The following is a 15,499-nucleotide window of genomic DNA, read 5'->3' on the forward strand; positions in this document are numbered from 1 at the left end:
GTTGTGAGTTTATATCGCAATTCTGAGAAAAAAAGTCAGAATTGTGAGATATAAACTCGCAATTCTGAGAAATAAAGTCAGAATTGCGTGATATAAACTCGCAATTGCGAGTTTATATCTCACAATTCTGAGAAAAAAAGTCAGAATTGTGAGATAAAAAGTCGCAATTACCTCTTTTATTTTTTATTCAGTGGCGGAAACGGGCTTCCATAACTTTGAGTGTTCAACAAGGGTACAACAATGGTAATCTAAATGTAAAAATAGAGGAAAAAAGTATGCATAATAAAATATCCAATATCAATAAATTAAAACATCTCTTTCTCTCAGCTGATTAATGATTCATTTTAATTTATACAAAACGTGTCCAATATAACTCACCTTGTAGCTTTAAATGTGTTTGGGACACATCGTTACATCAAATAATGTCAAAGGCTGTTTTCACAGTGAAGCGGACACTCACCCCCCACCACCAGTGATGTAACTGTATCCTCCCTGACCCAGTCCATACCCATAGCGCTCTCCCAGACACACCGGCTCACTGAAGTCATAGCAGCTCAGCAAGGCCTGCAGTCTGGGCAAGCTGTGAGAACCAAACACATTATGCCACCCACCAACGTGTAAATTGGTACAAACACCACAGCTTCCTTGTAAAATCATGCCATTTTCCAGAAAAAAGGCATATGTTGCCTACATGTACACAACCTGACAGCCGAATAGCCTTACCTTATAAGAGTATCATCATCTACAATCAACAGCCAATCGGTGTTAGGCACGTGACTGCTCAAAAATCTCCTCAAGATGGCGAATGTTTTCCCACAGTGACCTGCAAGCGGATAAAAGTACTTAATGTGTTGGAAACGTACAAGAAAATCAGCAAGCACCTTTCAAAACATAATCTCTTCAAATCCAGCTACCTTGTGTTTTTTTAATACCCAGAGGCGAGTTGACTTTGTCTGACTTTGCTGAGAGCTTTACAATTCAGCCCTCCACCTCACCGCTGTCATTCAACTGTCCAAAGAAACTGTCCATCCACAGCCTGAATGGGAAATGGAATGAGAACGGAACGCTATATCTCCGTTATGTACCCTTCGGATAAGTACCGCAGACATGATGTGATATCAGCGAGTATGTGAGGGAAATGTTTTCCTAAGCAAACAATCAGATTGTGATATTGAATAGAGAATGTGCACCGTCAGGAGAAGGGAAGACCCTGAAGGAACTGTACGTTTAGTAGAACGAAGAAACTGCACTGGTGACAATAATGCCAGAAAGGTATGAAAGCATGACAATGAAGGCTAAGGAAAGAGAGCAGAACAGGATGTGCTGCCTTCAGACTTCACAGGGAGAACAGGACCCTCCCCACAACAAATATCACAGGCCCCTGTAGTGTGCTGCTGACCCATCGGATAGCCTGCAGCCACCAGTTAATTCCTCCCACAAGACAGCGATGAGGGGAACGAGAAGCAGCCATCCCGAGGTGTGACAGTGTGTATTATCAGGACTGGGGAAAATCAGAGCTTGACTCCTTTTCTGTTCATGAGTGTGAATTTGAATTTAATTTGAACTGGAATGAAAGGAAGAATTATTTACTGAACTGCATATCAAAGAAATTCAAAGCTTTACTTCCACCAAGGTCCAAAACCAATACAAATATTAATTAAAGTAAATATTATATAATTGTTAAATTATTTATATATTCATAATGCCATTCAACTCTACCTTTCATTCCATCCTGAAGATCTGACGATAGCTGCTCGCATCTCAGCTTGTCTAACTGACATTTCTTGCTGGATGAAGGACCATCACCTTCAACTCAACCTTGCCAAGACAGAACTGTTTGTGGTTCCATGGATAAAAGCGTCTGCTAAATGACTAAATGTAATGTAATAAAAAGTAAATTAATAAGCAATTAATAAACAATTTATCATAATTTTGATTAATATTAACACTGATTATTTGCCTATGTGTTTGTACAAAACCACACATACAGTATCTCACAAAAGTGAGTACACCCCTCACTTTTCAGCAACCATTTTAGCAGAACATGATGCCCTCCCTTCAGAAACTGGGCCGAACGGCAGTTTTCCAACAAGATAACGACCCCAAACACACCGCCAAGATGAAAACTGCCTTGCTGAGAAAGCTGAAGGTGAAGGTGATGGAGTGGCCAAGTATGTCTCCAGACCCGAACCCTATTGAGCACCTGTGGGGCATCCTCAAGCGGAAGGTGGAGAAGCGGCATGTGTCTAACATCCTTGCTAAAGAAGCTGAAGGTGAAGGTGATGGAGTGGCCAAGTATGTCTCCAGACCTGAACCCTATTGAGCACCTGTGGGGCATCCTCAAGCGGAAGGTGGAGAAGCGCCATGTGTCTAACATCCAGCAGCTCTGTGATGTCATTATGGAGGAGTGGAAGATGATCCCAGCAACAACCTGTGCAGCTCTGGTGAATTCCATGCCCAGGAGGATTAAGGCAGTGCTAGATAACAATGGTACTCACACAAAATATTGACACTTTGGACACAGTTCTGACATATTCATTTAGGGTGTACTTACTTTTGTTGCCAGTTATTTAGACAACAATGGCTGTATGTTGAGTTATTTTTAGAGGACAGTAAATCTGTACTGCTATACAAGCTGCACATTGACTAGTCTAAAGTATATCCAATTTTCATTTCTATAGTATTGTCCCTTGACAACATATAACACACACACACACACACATGTATATGAGAATATATATATATACACATGATAGAACAATAGAACTATAAATACAACAACAGACAGACAGAGCAATAGACAGAACGATAGAACAATAGAACAACAGAGAGGGTTCTTAGTCAGAGACATCATGTCAAATGAACACCCTTATAAATAAACAAGTAGGGAGAACATGGGAACAGAATGTGCCAAGAGCTTTTTAACATCAAAAAGAAGGGAGAAGGTGATCAAACGAACAACTGACCAATCAGAAGCTAATTCAAATAAAGTTTTACTTTTAATTGAGTGTTGGAAAAAAACTGCAGAAAAGAGAGTGCTAGAGGGCATTCTATTGAAATAAAGTGCTCAACTGAATGGACAAAATGGCAAATTGAAAGTCTCCAGTAGAGAATATGAAGGTATATGTCCCACTTTGTGGCTCTGATTGGACTTCCAGTTCTAATCAGAAGTAAAGCACGGAGTTCACTTCAGCATGATGATCACATTTGCATAGGTTATCAGTGGTAGACTGTCATGAAAGTTTAGCGTACGGCTTGTGGGTTGGGTTGGCAGGATTAGAAAGAGATACTGAAAGTTGACCCTTGAGCACATAGCATTTCATTTATTTCATTTTCATTTATTTTATTTAACCAGGAAGAGACTTTTACATTTAAGAAGAGACATTTACTGACTGCTTCTTATATTAACTTGTTATATTTCATTCTAATCATCAGAAAACAGCCAAAACTATCTATCTATCTATCTATCTATCTATAAAATGACACCAAAGGGTAGAGTTGTGTTGAAAAGAAAAAAAATGGTTTTAACTATTTTTACCCAATTTTGCACCTTATTTGTAAAAAGTGTCAGTAACAATTCCTAATTTCTGCTTGGCTATGAATACAACATCAACATAAGATTGAAACAGAGCACCATTTTTGTACAACAGTGCCATATTTCTGTACAACAACTGATTTAACAACACATCTCACACATGATGAAAATATCAAGTATGAAAACGCATCCAATAACTCACCCCTCTCTGTGTTTGGCACTCCCAGATTAATGGTGGGTATAGAGAGATCGGCATAATCGCTGTAATACTCCAGCAGAGATGCTTGTTTACCCCATGTTTTCTTCACCACAGGAACTGTTGTGTGGGAAAAGAGAGAATCAATCAATACTTCAACATCCCTGCTTTATCTTCCAGGGCTGACAGTGATCAACATTTGTTATCAAAGATCTTAGATATCGTTTTTTAATACTGGAGTTTAAAAAATTACCCCATTCAAAAGTTTACATCCCCTTGATTCTTAATACTGTGTTGATACCTGAATGATCCACAGCTGTGTTTTTTGTTTAGTGAAGTTGTCCACGAGTCCCTTGTTTGTCCTGAACAGTTAAACTGCCTGCTGTTCTTCAGAAAAATCCTTCAGGTCCCACAAATTCTTTGGTTTTGCAGCATTAATTAAAAAAGTTTTCACCCCCCGGCTCTTAATGCATGGATTTTCCTTCTGGAGCATCAATGAGCGTTTGAACCTTCAATAATAGTTGCATATGAGTCCCTCAGTTGTCCTCAGTGTGAAAAGATGGATCTCAAAATCTCATGTTCCTTCTAATACCATCCTTAAAACACCTCAAAGTGACTAGCGAGAGATAATTATGATAATCGGTGCAATTAGATGCAACTGACGTGTCAGTTGGTTTGGTTTTTTCCTTCCCATATGGTTCTCTGAATTCAAACTGCAACACTTTATCTGTCTCATTAAGTTTGAATTGATGCCTGGTGCTTAGCGATTGCCCAGAGTTGCTGTGAGTGTTTTTTGTTTAGTGAAGTTGTCCACGAGTCCCTTGTTTGTCCTGAACAGTTAAACTGCCTGCTGTTCTTCAGAAAAATCCTTCAGGTCCCACAAATTCTTTTTGCAGCATTTATGTGTATTTGAACCCTTTCCAACAATGACTGTATGATTTTGAGATCCATCTTTTCACACTGAGGACAACTGAGGGACTCATATGCAACTATTACAGAAGGTTCAAACGCTCCAGAAGGAAAAACCATGCATTAACTTTTGAACAGAATGGAGAGATGTGTAAATTTTTCTTATTTTGGCTGAATATCATATTTTTTCATTTAGTACTGCCGTTCAGAGGCTACAGAAGTTAGTTACAAGTTTCCCAGAAGACAAAATAAGTAAAATTTACCCTGATCTTCAAATTAAAAAAGTTTTCACCCCCCGGCTCTTAATGCATGGATTTTCCTTCTGGAGCATCAATGAGCGTTTGAACCTTCAATAATAGTTGCATATGAGTCCCTCAGTTGGCCTCTGAGCGTTTGAACCTTCAATAATAGTTGCATATGAGTCCCTCAGTTGTCCTCAGTGTGAAAAGATGGATCTCAAAATCTCATGTTCCTTCTAATACCATCCTTAAAACACCTCAAAGTGACTAGCGAGAGATAATTATGATAATCGGTGCAATTAGATGCAACTGACGTGTCAGTTGGTTTGGTTTTTTCCTTCCCATATGGTTCTCTGAATTCAAACTGCAACACTTTATCTGTCTCATTAAGTTTGAATTGATGCCTGGTGCTTAGCGATTGCCCAGAGTTGCTGTGAAGGGCTCTAATAGTGGAGAGAAGACTGGAGTGATTCCCACCGGGGCATTCAGCCAAAGATCTCTCAATACGGAGTCACTTCGGAGGTCAAACAGTGGTGCTTGCTGAACTGTTAAAGCGTAAGGACATCGGACTTCATCAGCAGTGACTTGAGCGGTGGGAAGCGATGACGTGCAGGGTTCGAGGAGCCACGAGTAATTTTTCGCACAGCCTCTGACACACGATATCATAACTAAGTGCTCTTGTGAAGAACGGGAGGACCCCTTGAGAGCGAGGTGGCGACGTGTGTGTTAGGAGCGCTGATGATTAAGAACGCACCACTCACCTCTGTCGGAATGGAACTTCTTGCAAGTTTTCACCGCTACGAAGATGTTGTCGCTCTTAACAGGCTGGCCCTGGGGACACAGGTGAAAAGAAGGTTTTGAATGATTAAATAATGCTCAATGATATGTAGTCAACACTACACAAATTATTCAGACAATTTAAATACTTCTCTACTGTGCAGAGCTGTGAAAAAGTAAGAACACTACTTTTCTTCTTTTTCCTCTTTTTCTTCAACATACACTATTTGGACACAGATACTGAATTGGCATTAACTGAACAGATACAAGGCTGATAATAAAATATCATTTAATAAACGACAATCGGAGTGTACAACTTATACAGAAATACCCATATTTTAGGCATAAAAGATTAGTACACTTTTACATTTATAAATATATCAAGGGTTTAAAATTTAGAATCATAATAGTTTAACAATTATAGAGGGCCACACCTTATATAGGCTTCAGTTAACTGATTAGGTTTGATCAGAAGCATTGAAATACACTGCATTATCATCTTAAGCACTGTTGCTATTGTCAATTAAAACTACTACAATCACTGAAATAAAGCTGAAATAAAACATAAATATTAGATGAAAACTTAAATGAAAATTAGACATGTTGTCTTGGTAACCAACTTAAAGTTGAAGTTGAAGTAGTGAAATAAAATAAATGAAAGCTAAATAGAAATATTAAAAAATACAATACAATAAAACTGAAATTATAAAAATAAAAGTGAATAAATACTATAACAGTATTTAATAATTAATACTAAAATAACACTGATGCTAAGATAAAAAAAAATGCACCTGAGCTACTCAGGAAAAAAAAATTGAGGCTTTATTTAATATTAATATTTTTTAATATTTGTAAACTGCACACTTGTAAATAACATATCTGTACATTCATTTAAACAACTAAATTTTTTCTATAGTGCATTATTTCATTTTCTGTTTTTATTATATTAGTGTTATATTTCATCTCTACTGTGTAAAATTCTCTGTTATAAGCAGGAGTAAAATAATCTACAAATGGAGAAGGATGCAGATAACTGTGCAATAAATGAATTAAATTAACTGCACTGCTCTCAAAATAAGCACACAGATAAAGAACATAATATTAAACTTAGTGGGTGAATTTTTCCTTACAGGCCATGAAACTGTATATTTTGAAACTGTAATTATTTTTATTTCAGAAATATATTTTTTATTTAATTTCAAGTAAATATGTATTATTTCATTGTTTGTTAATTGTTTATTTCTGACAACAGCTCAGGTCACTCTGTTCAGCATCATATAAGTGATGATTCAGTCTCTGTTGTTAAAACTGCACCTGTGAAGTCACATCAGTAACAATTTTCATTTTGGAGGCATCCTATTAATGTGAGGGATATTCCACATTAGTGTGTTTAGTCACCCTTCATAAACCTTTCTAATTTGCCACTGTGAATCACAACAGGTGTTTTCAAACCATCAGCAAAATCCATAGTATTATACCAAGACCATTTACTCACTAGTCATCTTTACTAGAATAGATGCAAGCTTTAAAGGGTTAGTTCACCCAAAAATGTTATATTAAAAATTGTCTTTGATCTTTCAAGCTGTTTAATGCCATTCAGCGGGTGTTGCATGCATCAGTCCAAAAGTAGTTCAATAAAAAGCGCACATCCTTAAAAAAAGTGTCTCACATGGCTCTGGGGGGTGAACAAAGGCCTCCTGTAGCGAATCGATGAGGGTGAGTAATTTATGCGCTAATTTTCATTTTTGGGTGAACTAACCTTTAAGAGTCACAAACTGCAATAGAGGTTGTTTATCCTCAGGAAACATCTGGCCTTCTAAATCAAACTTGTGATTTTCACCTTTCAACAGACACTGCAGTCCCGTATTATGCCAGTGTGTGTTTCTGTGTATTTCTGGTTGAGGTTTTGGTTCTGGATCTTAGGAGAGCATGCAAATGCCTGATAACCGTAACGGAGGTAAAAGTGCTCAGGACTGCTTCAAGGAGATATTGCTTTGATCTGAGCCCACTGTGAATATTAATGCCAAGAGATTCTGGATGTTTTTGTCAGAAGAGACGAAACATAGGGGCAGGAGAGGACAGCTAGTCCTGACTGCAATGACCCGATAACACTGGTGCCCTTTTGAATAGCCGGCTGTTGAAAATATGCATCGTTATTTAAAATATTTAGCTTCCCTTAATTATTTTGTAGGATATAAATTATTATTATATATGATATTTTTTTATTTTTTTATTTTATTGATAAATATTTTATATTTCAAAAAAATATAAATACATTTAATTTTTTATTGTTTATTTTAGTTTTTAAATTTTTAAAATACATTACAATATTTGCAATTAAAACCTCAAAGTGTCACTTAAAGTCAATTAGACTGTAATATTTATAATGGAAATAGATGCACTTGATGGTGATATATGTGAACATATATATTGTTTATATTATATTTTTACATTTACATTTAGGCATTTACCAGACGCTTTTATCCAAAGCGACTTACAATTTTTTTTTTTTATAAAAGAATAATTTTTATATAAAAGAAAACAAGCAGATAGAACCGAAAAAGAGAACATTAGTGTTAGAGGGTCTGATATTTCTCTCATATATCTCTCTCTTTTTTTTTTTTACAAAGAAAGAAAAGTCAAAAGAATAGAAAAAATAATTTTCACAAAATGATAGTTTTTTTCCTGAGCATAAGAAAAAAATCAAAATTAAAAATCTTACTCATCCCAAACTTTTGAACGAGTAGATAGAATAGAAAAAGTATAGAGAACATTAATGTTAGAGGGTCTATATATATATATATATATATATATATATATATATATTTTTTAGAGGGTCTATTTTTTAATAAAGCCTCTACCATAATCTATTTTCCACCGGGTGTAAAAGTCCATGTATCCTGAAAAAAGTATCACAGGTCTCAAAAAATATTAAGCAGCACAATTTTTTCTAACATTGATTATAAATCAGCATATTAGATACAAATTATAAAAAATAAAAAAATTTTTTTTACTTAAATTCAGTGTAACACTCACAATTGTCTGCATGTGTGAAAGAAAGTGACTAAAATGGAAATAAGGACTAAGTAAAATACTTAATATAACTAAAAGTATAAAAGCTTGTCAAATAAGACTCTCTAGTTTACTCGATTCAGAGCCTCAATCCCAGCAGCTTATGAATTATGTAATATAATGTTTCCAAAAGAAACCACAAAGTGGCACTTAAAATCAATGAGACTGTAACGGCCCATAATAGAAACAGGCGACAGACACTTTAATGTGCTTGATGGTGATGTCTGCGAACAACACAACTTCACATATTCATAGTCATTTGAGTAAAGTTTTAAACATAACAGTTATGCAGTGAACTCAGTCTTCAGACTGAAACAGGATGAAAAGATGAAAAGGCTCATGACCAGCAATGGATTAAGATAAATGGATGTTTAATTAAACTCATAATTTTTGATTGGGATCAAACCCAGGCATTCAGAGACTAAATATAGAGTTATAATAAGCGATCTACCAAAACATCTTCTTCATCATACTCATGTACTGAAGCGCTGGATTGATTTCCCAAAGGTCGCATGCACACAAGGCTATTAGATGTGCTGTCGTTTAAAGGAAAACATTATGTACCAAATTACCGTGCTGCTATTATATCAAATGGATAGTATTATCTTAAAGGACTTTCATCTGTGGAACACACACATACAAAACAATAATCTTCTTAAAGTAAAAGTAATATGATATTCTGTCACTCAGGTGTAAACTCTGACGCTCCATTTCATTCATTCATTTAGCAGATGCTTTTATCCAAAGTATTTCAGCACAAATCACATTCATCACTTCTACCCAAGGTTTGCACCTCCTCTCCTGTCAGCCTTCTCCACATACTGATTAGGTGTGTGTGACAGGTGTGTTAAGTGCTCGGTGTGGAGGTAACCTACACACAGTGGTGATTGGCTGCTGACAGTGGTGGCACAGTACTGAGCTCTTGGATTATGCTCTGGTATTGTGCAAAGCTCTGGAACCCCCGTCAGTCGAGGTCCCTTTCCGTCCTCCCAGATGTACAGCGCCACCTGCAGGAGAAAAAGAAGAATGATTTAATAAAACATTCTTTAAATTAATAGCTCTCCAAAAAAAAAGAAGAAAATTTGCTGATAATTTACTCATCTTCAGGTCATCCAAGAGTTTGTTTCTTCATCCAAACAGATTTGGAGAAATTTAGCTTTACATCACTTTCTCTCCAATGGATCCTCCGCAGTCGATGGGTGCCGTTAGAGTGAGAGTCCAAACAGCTGATAAAAACATCACAATAATCCAGTTCTCCAGTTGCTCCAGTAAAAAAAAAATCCATCCACCGTTATCTTCTGACATCAAAATCCACCAACATATTTGTTTAGATCTGTTTTTGCTTGTAAATGGTGCTTGATCTGTGCATATTTCTCTCCTGATTCAGACCAGATCACTTTTTTACTTAAGAAAGTATCATTATGGATAATGAACTCATATTTTAGCTGGAAGCATCTTGATCTTTCACTTCACAAGACGTTCATTGATGGACTGGAGTGGATTATTGTGATGTTTTTTATCAGCTATTTGGACTCTCATTCTGACGGCACCCATTCAATGCAGAGAATCCAATGGTGAGCAAGCTACATTTCCAAATCTGCTCTGATGAATCACGAAGGAACAAACTCATCTACATCTTAGGTGACATGAGGGTGAGTACATTTTCAGCAAATTTACTCATCCTCATTTCGCTCCAAACCTGTATCTCTTTCTTTCTTCTGTGGAATACAAAATAAGATATTTTAAAGAATGTTTTCATTGTTTCAAGTCAAAGGGGTCCAAAACTGCACGGGTTCCCATTGAAACACTGAAACTTTTAAAAAATATCTTCTTTTGTTGTCTACAGAAAAACATTAGTTTGGAATGACACGAGAATGAGTAAATTACAGAAGTTGACAATGAATAAATGACAAAACCTTGTTGATCTAAATTGTTGAAAGCCTGATTTAAACCTGCAGCACTCCATAAGCACCATGATATGTTAAGAAGAATGGAACATTACAGTACTTTAAAAAGTTGTTTTCGTTTCTGTATATAGAGATAGATCTCCCGTACATTTTCAGCAAATTTACTCATCCTCATGTCGCTCCAAACCTGTATCTCTTTCTTTCTTCTGTGGAATACAAAATAAGATATTTTAAAGAATGTTTTAATTGTTTCAAGTCAAAGGGGTCCAAAACAGCACGGGTTCCCATTGAAACACTGAAACTTTAAAAAAATATCTTCTTTTGTTGTCTACAGAAAAACATTAGTTTGGAATGACACGAGAATGAGTAAATTACAGAAGTTGACAATGAATAAATGACAAAACCTTGTTGATCTAAATTGTTGAAAGCCTGATTTAAACCTGCAGCACTCCATAAGCACCATGATATGTTAAGAAGAATGGAACATTACAGTACTTTAAAAAGTTGTTTTCGTTTCTGTATATAGAGATAGATCTCCCACACATGAAAATGAGATTCTCAAGATGTATCCTATAAATTATAAGACTGTCTGTCCTCAGCTCTGCGGGGACTCTGCAGGGAAAGAACTGAAGAAGAACAAACACACTAATACTGCAGAAGGTACAGTGAAGCTAATGTTTTTTTTTTGAGACTATGGGGAATAGATGGGAAGAATCCTTTATTTTTGTAAGAATTTTGTGGAAAGAGAGCTAGAGACATAGGGAGAGGGAAACAGATGGAAAGAACGAGAATGTGGAAATACAAAATGTCCCTGAGAAATGTGCCGGTAGATTCTGATACTGCTAGAGCTACTCCAGTTAAAGGGTGAAATGAGGGAATGATTACAAAAAAAGCTTCTTTTTCCACAACAACGACAAGGCACTTGCAATACAAGCATGACGAATGCCAAACATTTAAACCCCAAACTTTTGAGCACTATAGTCTATGCATAATGTTCTCTATAAATTGTAATATTTTTGCAGTGTTTGAAATGTTTCTACGGTGATAGTTTTCAGCTATTTAATCACACCATTTTTCTTAGTGCACATTTTAATCTACATTGGAATCGATTTAAAATAACAACCGTCATCCCAAAACATACTCCTTAAAAATTCTCACCTCATGTTTCAGATCTATGGTGAAGTCTGATTTTAATGGCTCCTCTTCTATTTTGCTTGTCAACCTAAAATGTGAAATAACTCAAATTAGTCATCAAAATGTTAAAAATACACACAATACCTGTTCATACATGGCATTTCATGGTTTAAAAAAAATACCATAGGTACTGGAATACCATGTTAACACCATAGTACATGTCTACTGCAATTTTTCAGTACCATGGTATATATCAAACTACCATGGTATCAGATATCAACACTTTAACAATGAAATATTATTCATTCATATCTATAAAAACATGTCATTCTGAAACAGGATATGCTTCTGACAGCAGTTCAGCTGAGGGTGTCTTTCTAACCTGTTGACAAGAGGGATGCTAAGCGCCCATCCTGCAGAGAAGTCTGGGTACTGGAAAGCCGCAGGGTTCTCAGAGAAGGCATAATGATGGATGATGGTGGACTCTTCATCATGTAGAGGCTTGCCAAGAAACCACTCCTGAGGACAAAATGTGGAGATCAATCAGACCGCGATGGTCATCTCAGTCTAAATCACAGCGTAACAGCTGACACTCGTTCAGATGCTATTGTGTGATGGTCTCAGACATTAATATATTACAATCTCTGATTACAAAATTCTTGAGGTTGTTTCCTCAACACAGTCAATACAGCAATGTAATTTAGTGACTATGGAAGGTTTTCCACCACACAATAAAATTACTACAAAGTTAACTGTGACTCACAAACTTTCTTTCCTCAGAATTGTGAGTTTATATCTCCCAATTACAGGCTCATAACTGTACGTTTACATCATGCAATTCAGTTTTTTTCTGTCACAGAATAAAAAATAGAAAAGGTAATTGCGACTTTTTATCTCATAATTCTTCCCTTTTCTCTCAGAATTGCATTTATATCTAACAGTTCTGACTGTTTCCCCCAGAATAGCAAAGAAAAAAAAGAAAAAAATCCTTTTTTCTTTTTTTGTGGTGGAAATAAGCTTCCATTAAGTGACAATCCGATCAAGTGACAGTGACATTGTCATAACTACAAAGGGGGGAAAAAAATTATTTTAATGGTTTATTCATAGAAAAGTTCTTACTGGTAGTGCTGTGCTCAACAACTGCCTGTCATGTTAAATGCCCTGTGCAAGTGACTTATCACAATGTAGTTCACATTATTATGTTACTTTGAAAAGGCTCTGGTAAACTGATTTTTAATGAAGTGGAAATCTGTGATGAGTCACTTGCACAGTTCATTCGACAAACCAGGCAGCTGTGAATGGCTTTACATTATCAAATTGCATTAATATATCGACAGCTGAAATTGTGAAGGCGAGTCTAAGAAGTGATCAGACTTTATGCTTATCTATATTACTTATTCTGTGTTAAATGCCATCTGTGAGGACAACTACAAGCAAAATCTGACAACGCAACACATTTTAAACAGAACAACAGGAACAATAACTATAAAGATTTTTAAACATATTTAAATTCTCAAGATTCTGATTGGGTGTCAATGTCTTTATCGTTCATCACCTGGAAAAAAAATCGTTCTGAAAGTGATTCCAAAGATATTGTTTCTCTGTGCCTTTATTGTTATAGCTGTGGTTTGTACTCTGCTATTCTTTAATATTGAGAACGATTTTTTGAACTATATCTTTATCATTATCTTTGTAGTTATTGTCCTTGGTGTCAACATGTGCGGGTGAAAAAGATTCAGTCAGGAAATTCTCCCCTTCATTACTCTCTCATATAAAAAATATAGAAATTATTACAGACATCAATTACCAAGTCCATTTTATGAATAACAACAACAAATTGTTTGGATATCACTTGTAGGCTGACGCATTTTGCAATTGCAGTTAAGAGGGTTTTAACAATGATAAAGTAACACATAATGATTGGCAACCCCACAAGAAATAATAATATTTGTAATGTTATTAAATAATATTATTGTTATTGTTAAAAATAATAATAATAATTACTACTACCTTTACAATATGAATATTTCCCAATATACAATTAATAATTAATGCTTTTATAATATATAATATTAATAATGAATGCTTTTGCCAAATCACAACTATATTAATATTCAGTACAACAGCACTCTTGTTAATCTGATATCATTTAAATAAGTCCAAACACGGAACATATAAATCTTAACAAGAAATCTATTAAACGATAATCCAAAGTGAACCAAACTTTTTTAACACTGAGATTTCACTATGTTGGTAATGTCAGTATTAACAGTGCTTACTTAGGCAGTAGTGGGAGAATGCTCCAGTCTCCCTCATTGTCTGACAGTGTGTGCAGCAGCAGGATGACAGGGGGACTCTGAAAGAGACAAACAATCCATTACAGCTACTGTCAGACGAAGAAAAATGGGAAGATACTGTGAAAACAGCTATCAAGTCAGTTTGTCTGATTTGAGACAGTAGTTTACTTGCAGGGTAACAGCCAGTGCACTGGATGGACTTCAGAGAAAGAGCAGAAGAGAAGTCACTTTAGGACACCTTTTTGTTGTTGTTGTTATGTAAATGTCCATTCACACCAATAAGGATTCAACTGTGCAAAAGACGGGTGGATTCTGTTTTCATTCACCAGCTAGAAAAAAGATCATCCTGAAAGTAATTCCAATGCTGTTACACACTACTGTTTAAAAGTTTGGGGTTGGTAAGATTAATTAATTTATTTTATTTATTATTTTCATTTATTTAAGAAGTATCTTATGTTCATCACGAGTGCATTTATTTGATCAAAAATACAAGTAAAAATCTATGGAAAAATATTTTTAGTTTAAAATAGCTTTTCTATTTTAATATATGTGACCCTGGACCACAAAACCAGTCTTAAGTCGCTGGGGTATATTTGTAGCAATAGCCAAAAATACGACTTCAGAGAAAGAGCAGAAGAGAAGTCACTTTAGGACACCTTTTTGTTGTTGTTGTTATGTAAATGTCCATTCACACCAATAAGGATTCAACTGTGCAAACTCTTTAAAGACGGGTGGATTCTGTTTTCATTCACCAGCTAGAAAAAAGATCATCCTGAATGTAATTCCAATGCTGTTACACACTACTGTTTAAAAGTTTGGGGTTGGTAAGATTAATTAATTTATTATTTTCATTTATTTATTTATTTAAGAAATATCATATGTTCATCAAGAGTGCATTTATTTGATCAAAAATACAAGTAAAAATCTATGAAAAAATATTTTTACAGTTTAAAATAGCTTTTCTATTTTAATATATGTGACCCTGGAGTAGTTATTGTCCTTGGTGTCAACATGTGCGGGTGAAAAAGATTCAGTCAGGAAATTCTCCCCTTCATTACTCTCTCATATAAAAAATATAGAAATTATTACAGACATCAATTACCAAGTCCATTTTATGAATAACAACAACAAATTGTTTGGATATCACTTGTAGGCTGACGCATTTTGCAATTGCAGTTAAGAGGGTTTTAACAATGATAAAGTAGCATTATGGAGAGTCATTTAGTGCAAACACAATACATTTTTTCACTTTTCCATGACAAGATCAATGTCAGAATGCTAATCAGTTTCTCAGAACAGCTTTCAGCATAAAATGCTTACACCCTTGGGCCTGACATTCCAAATAATTCCTGTTGACATCATTTAAGAAAAAGACTAAAAAGCATTAAGATCTCATTCATAATGGAGCTATGTGAAGCACAATTCAAAATCCA

General features: G+C 35.5%; 1 protein-coding gene across 1 annotated transcript in view; it reads right to left on the reverse strand.

Annotated features, from left to right (window-relative positions):
* Positions 1-15,499, reverse strand: part of LOC107746663 (beta-1,3-glucosyltransferase) — an 84,412-nt gene that overhangs the window by 3,425 nt on the left and 65,488 nt on the right. Inside the window, exons 7-13 of the mRNA XM_016560969.1 lie at positions 12,152-12,288; positions 11,794-11,857; positions 9,604-9,735; positions 5,641-5,710; positions 3,738-3,851; positions 724-823; positions 461-580 (exon numbers count right to left, since the gene is read on the reverse strand). Coding sequence (XP_016416455.1) covers positions 461-580; positions 724-823; positions 3,738-3,851; positions 5,641-5,710; positions 9,604-9,735; positions 11,794-11,857; positions 12,152-12,288 — 737 coding nt within the window. The remainder of the gene's footprint in view (positions 1-460; positions 581-723; positions 824-3,737; positions 3,852-5,640; positions 5,711-9,603; positions 9,736-11,793; positions 11,858-12,151; positions 12,289-15,499) is intronic.

The sequence above is a fragment of the Sinocyclocheilus rhinocerous genome, unplaced genomic scaffold (assembly GCF_001515625.1).
Source record: "Sinocyclocheilus rhinocerous isolate Xijiao unplaced genomic scaffold, SAMN03320098_v1.1 scaffold259, whole genome shotgun sequence".
In the NCBI taxonomy this organism is placed as follows: Eukaryota; Metazoa; Chordata; class Actinopteri; order Cypriniformes; family Cyprinidae; genus Sinocyclocheilus; species Sinocyclocheilus rhinocerous.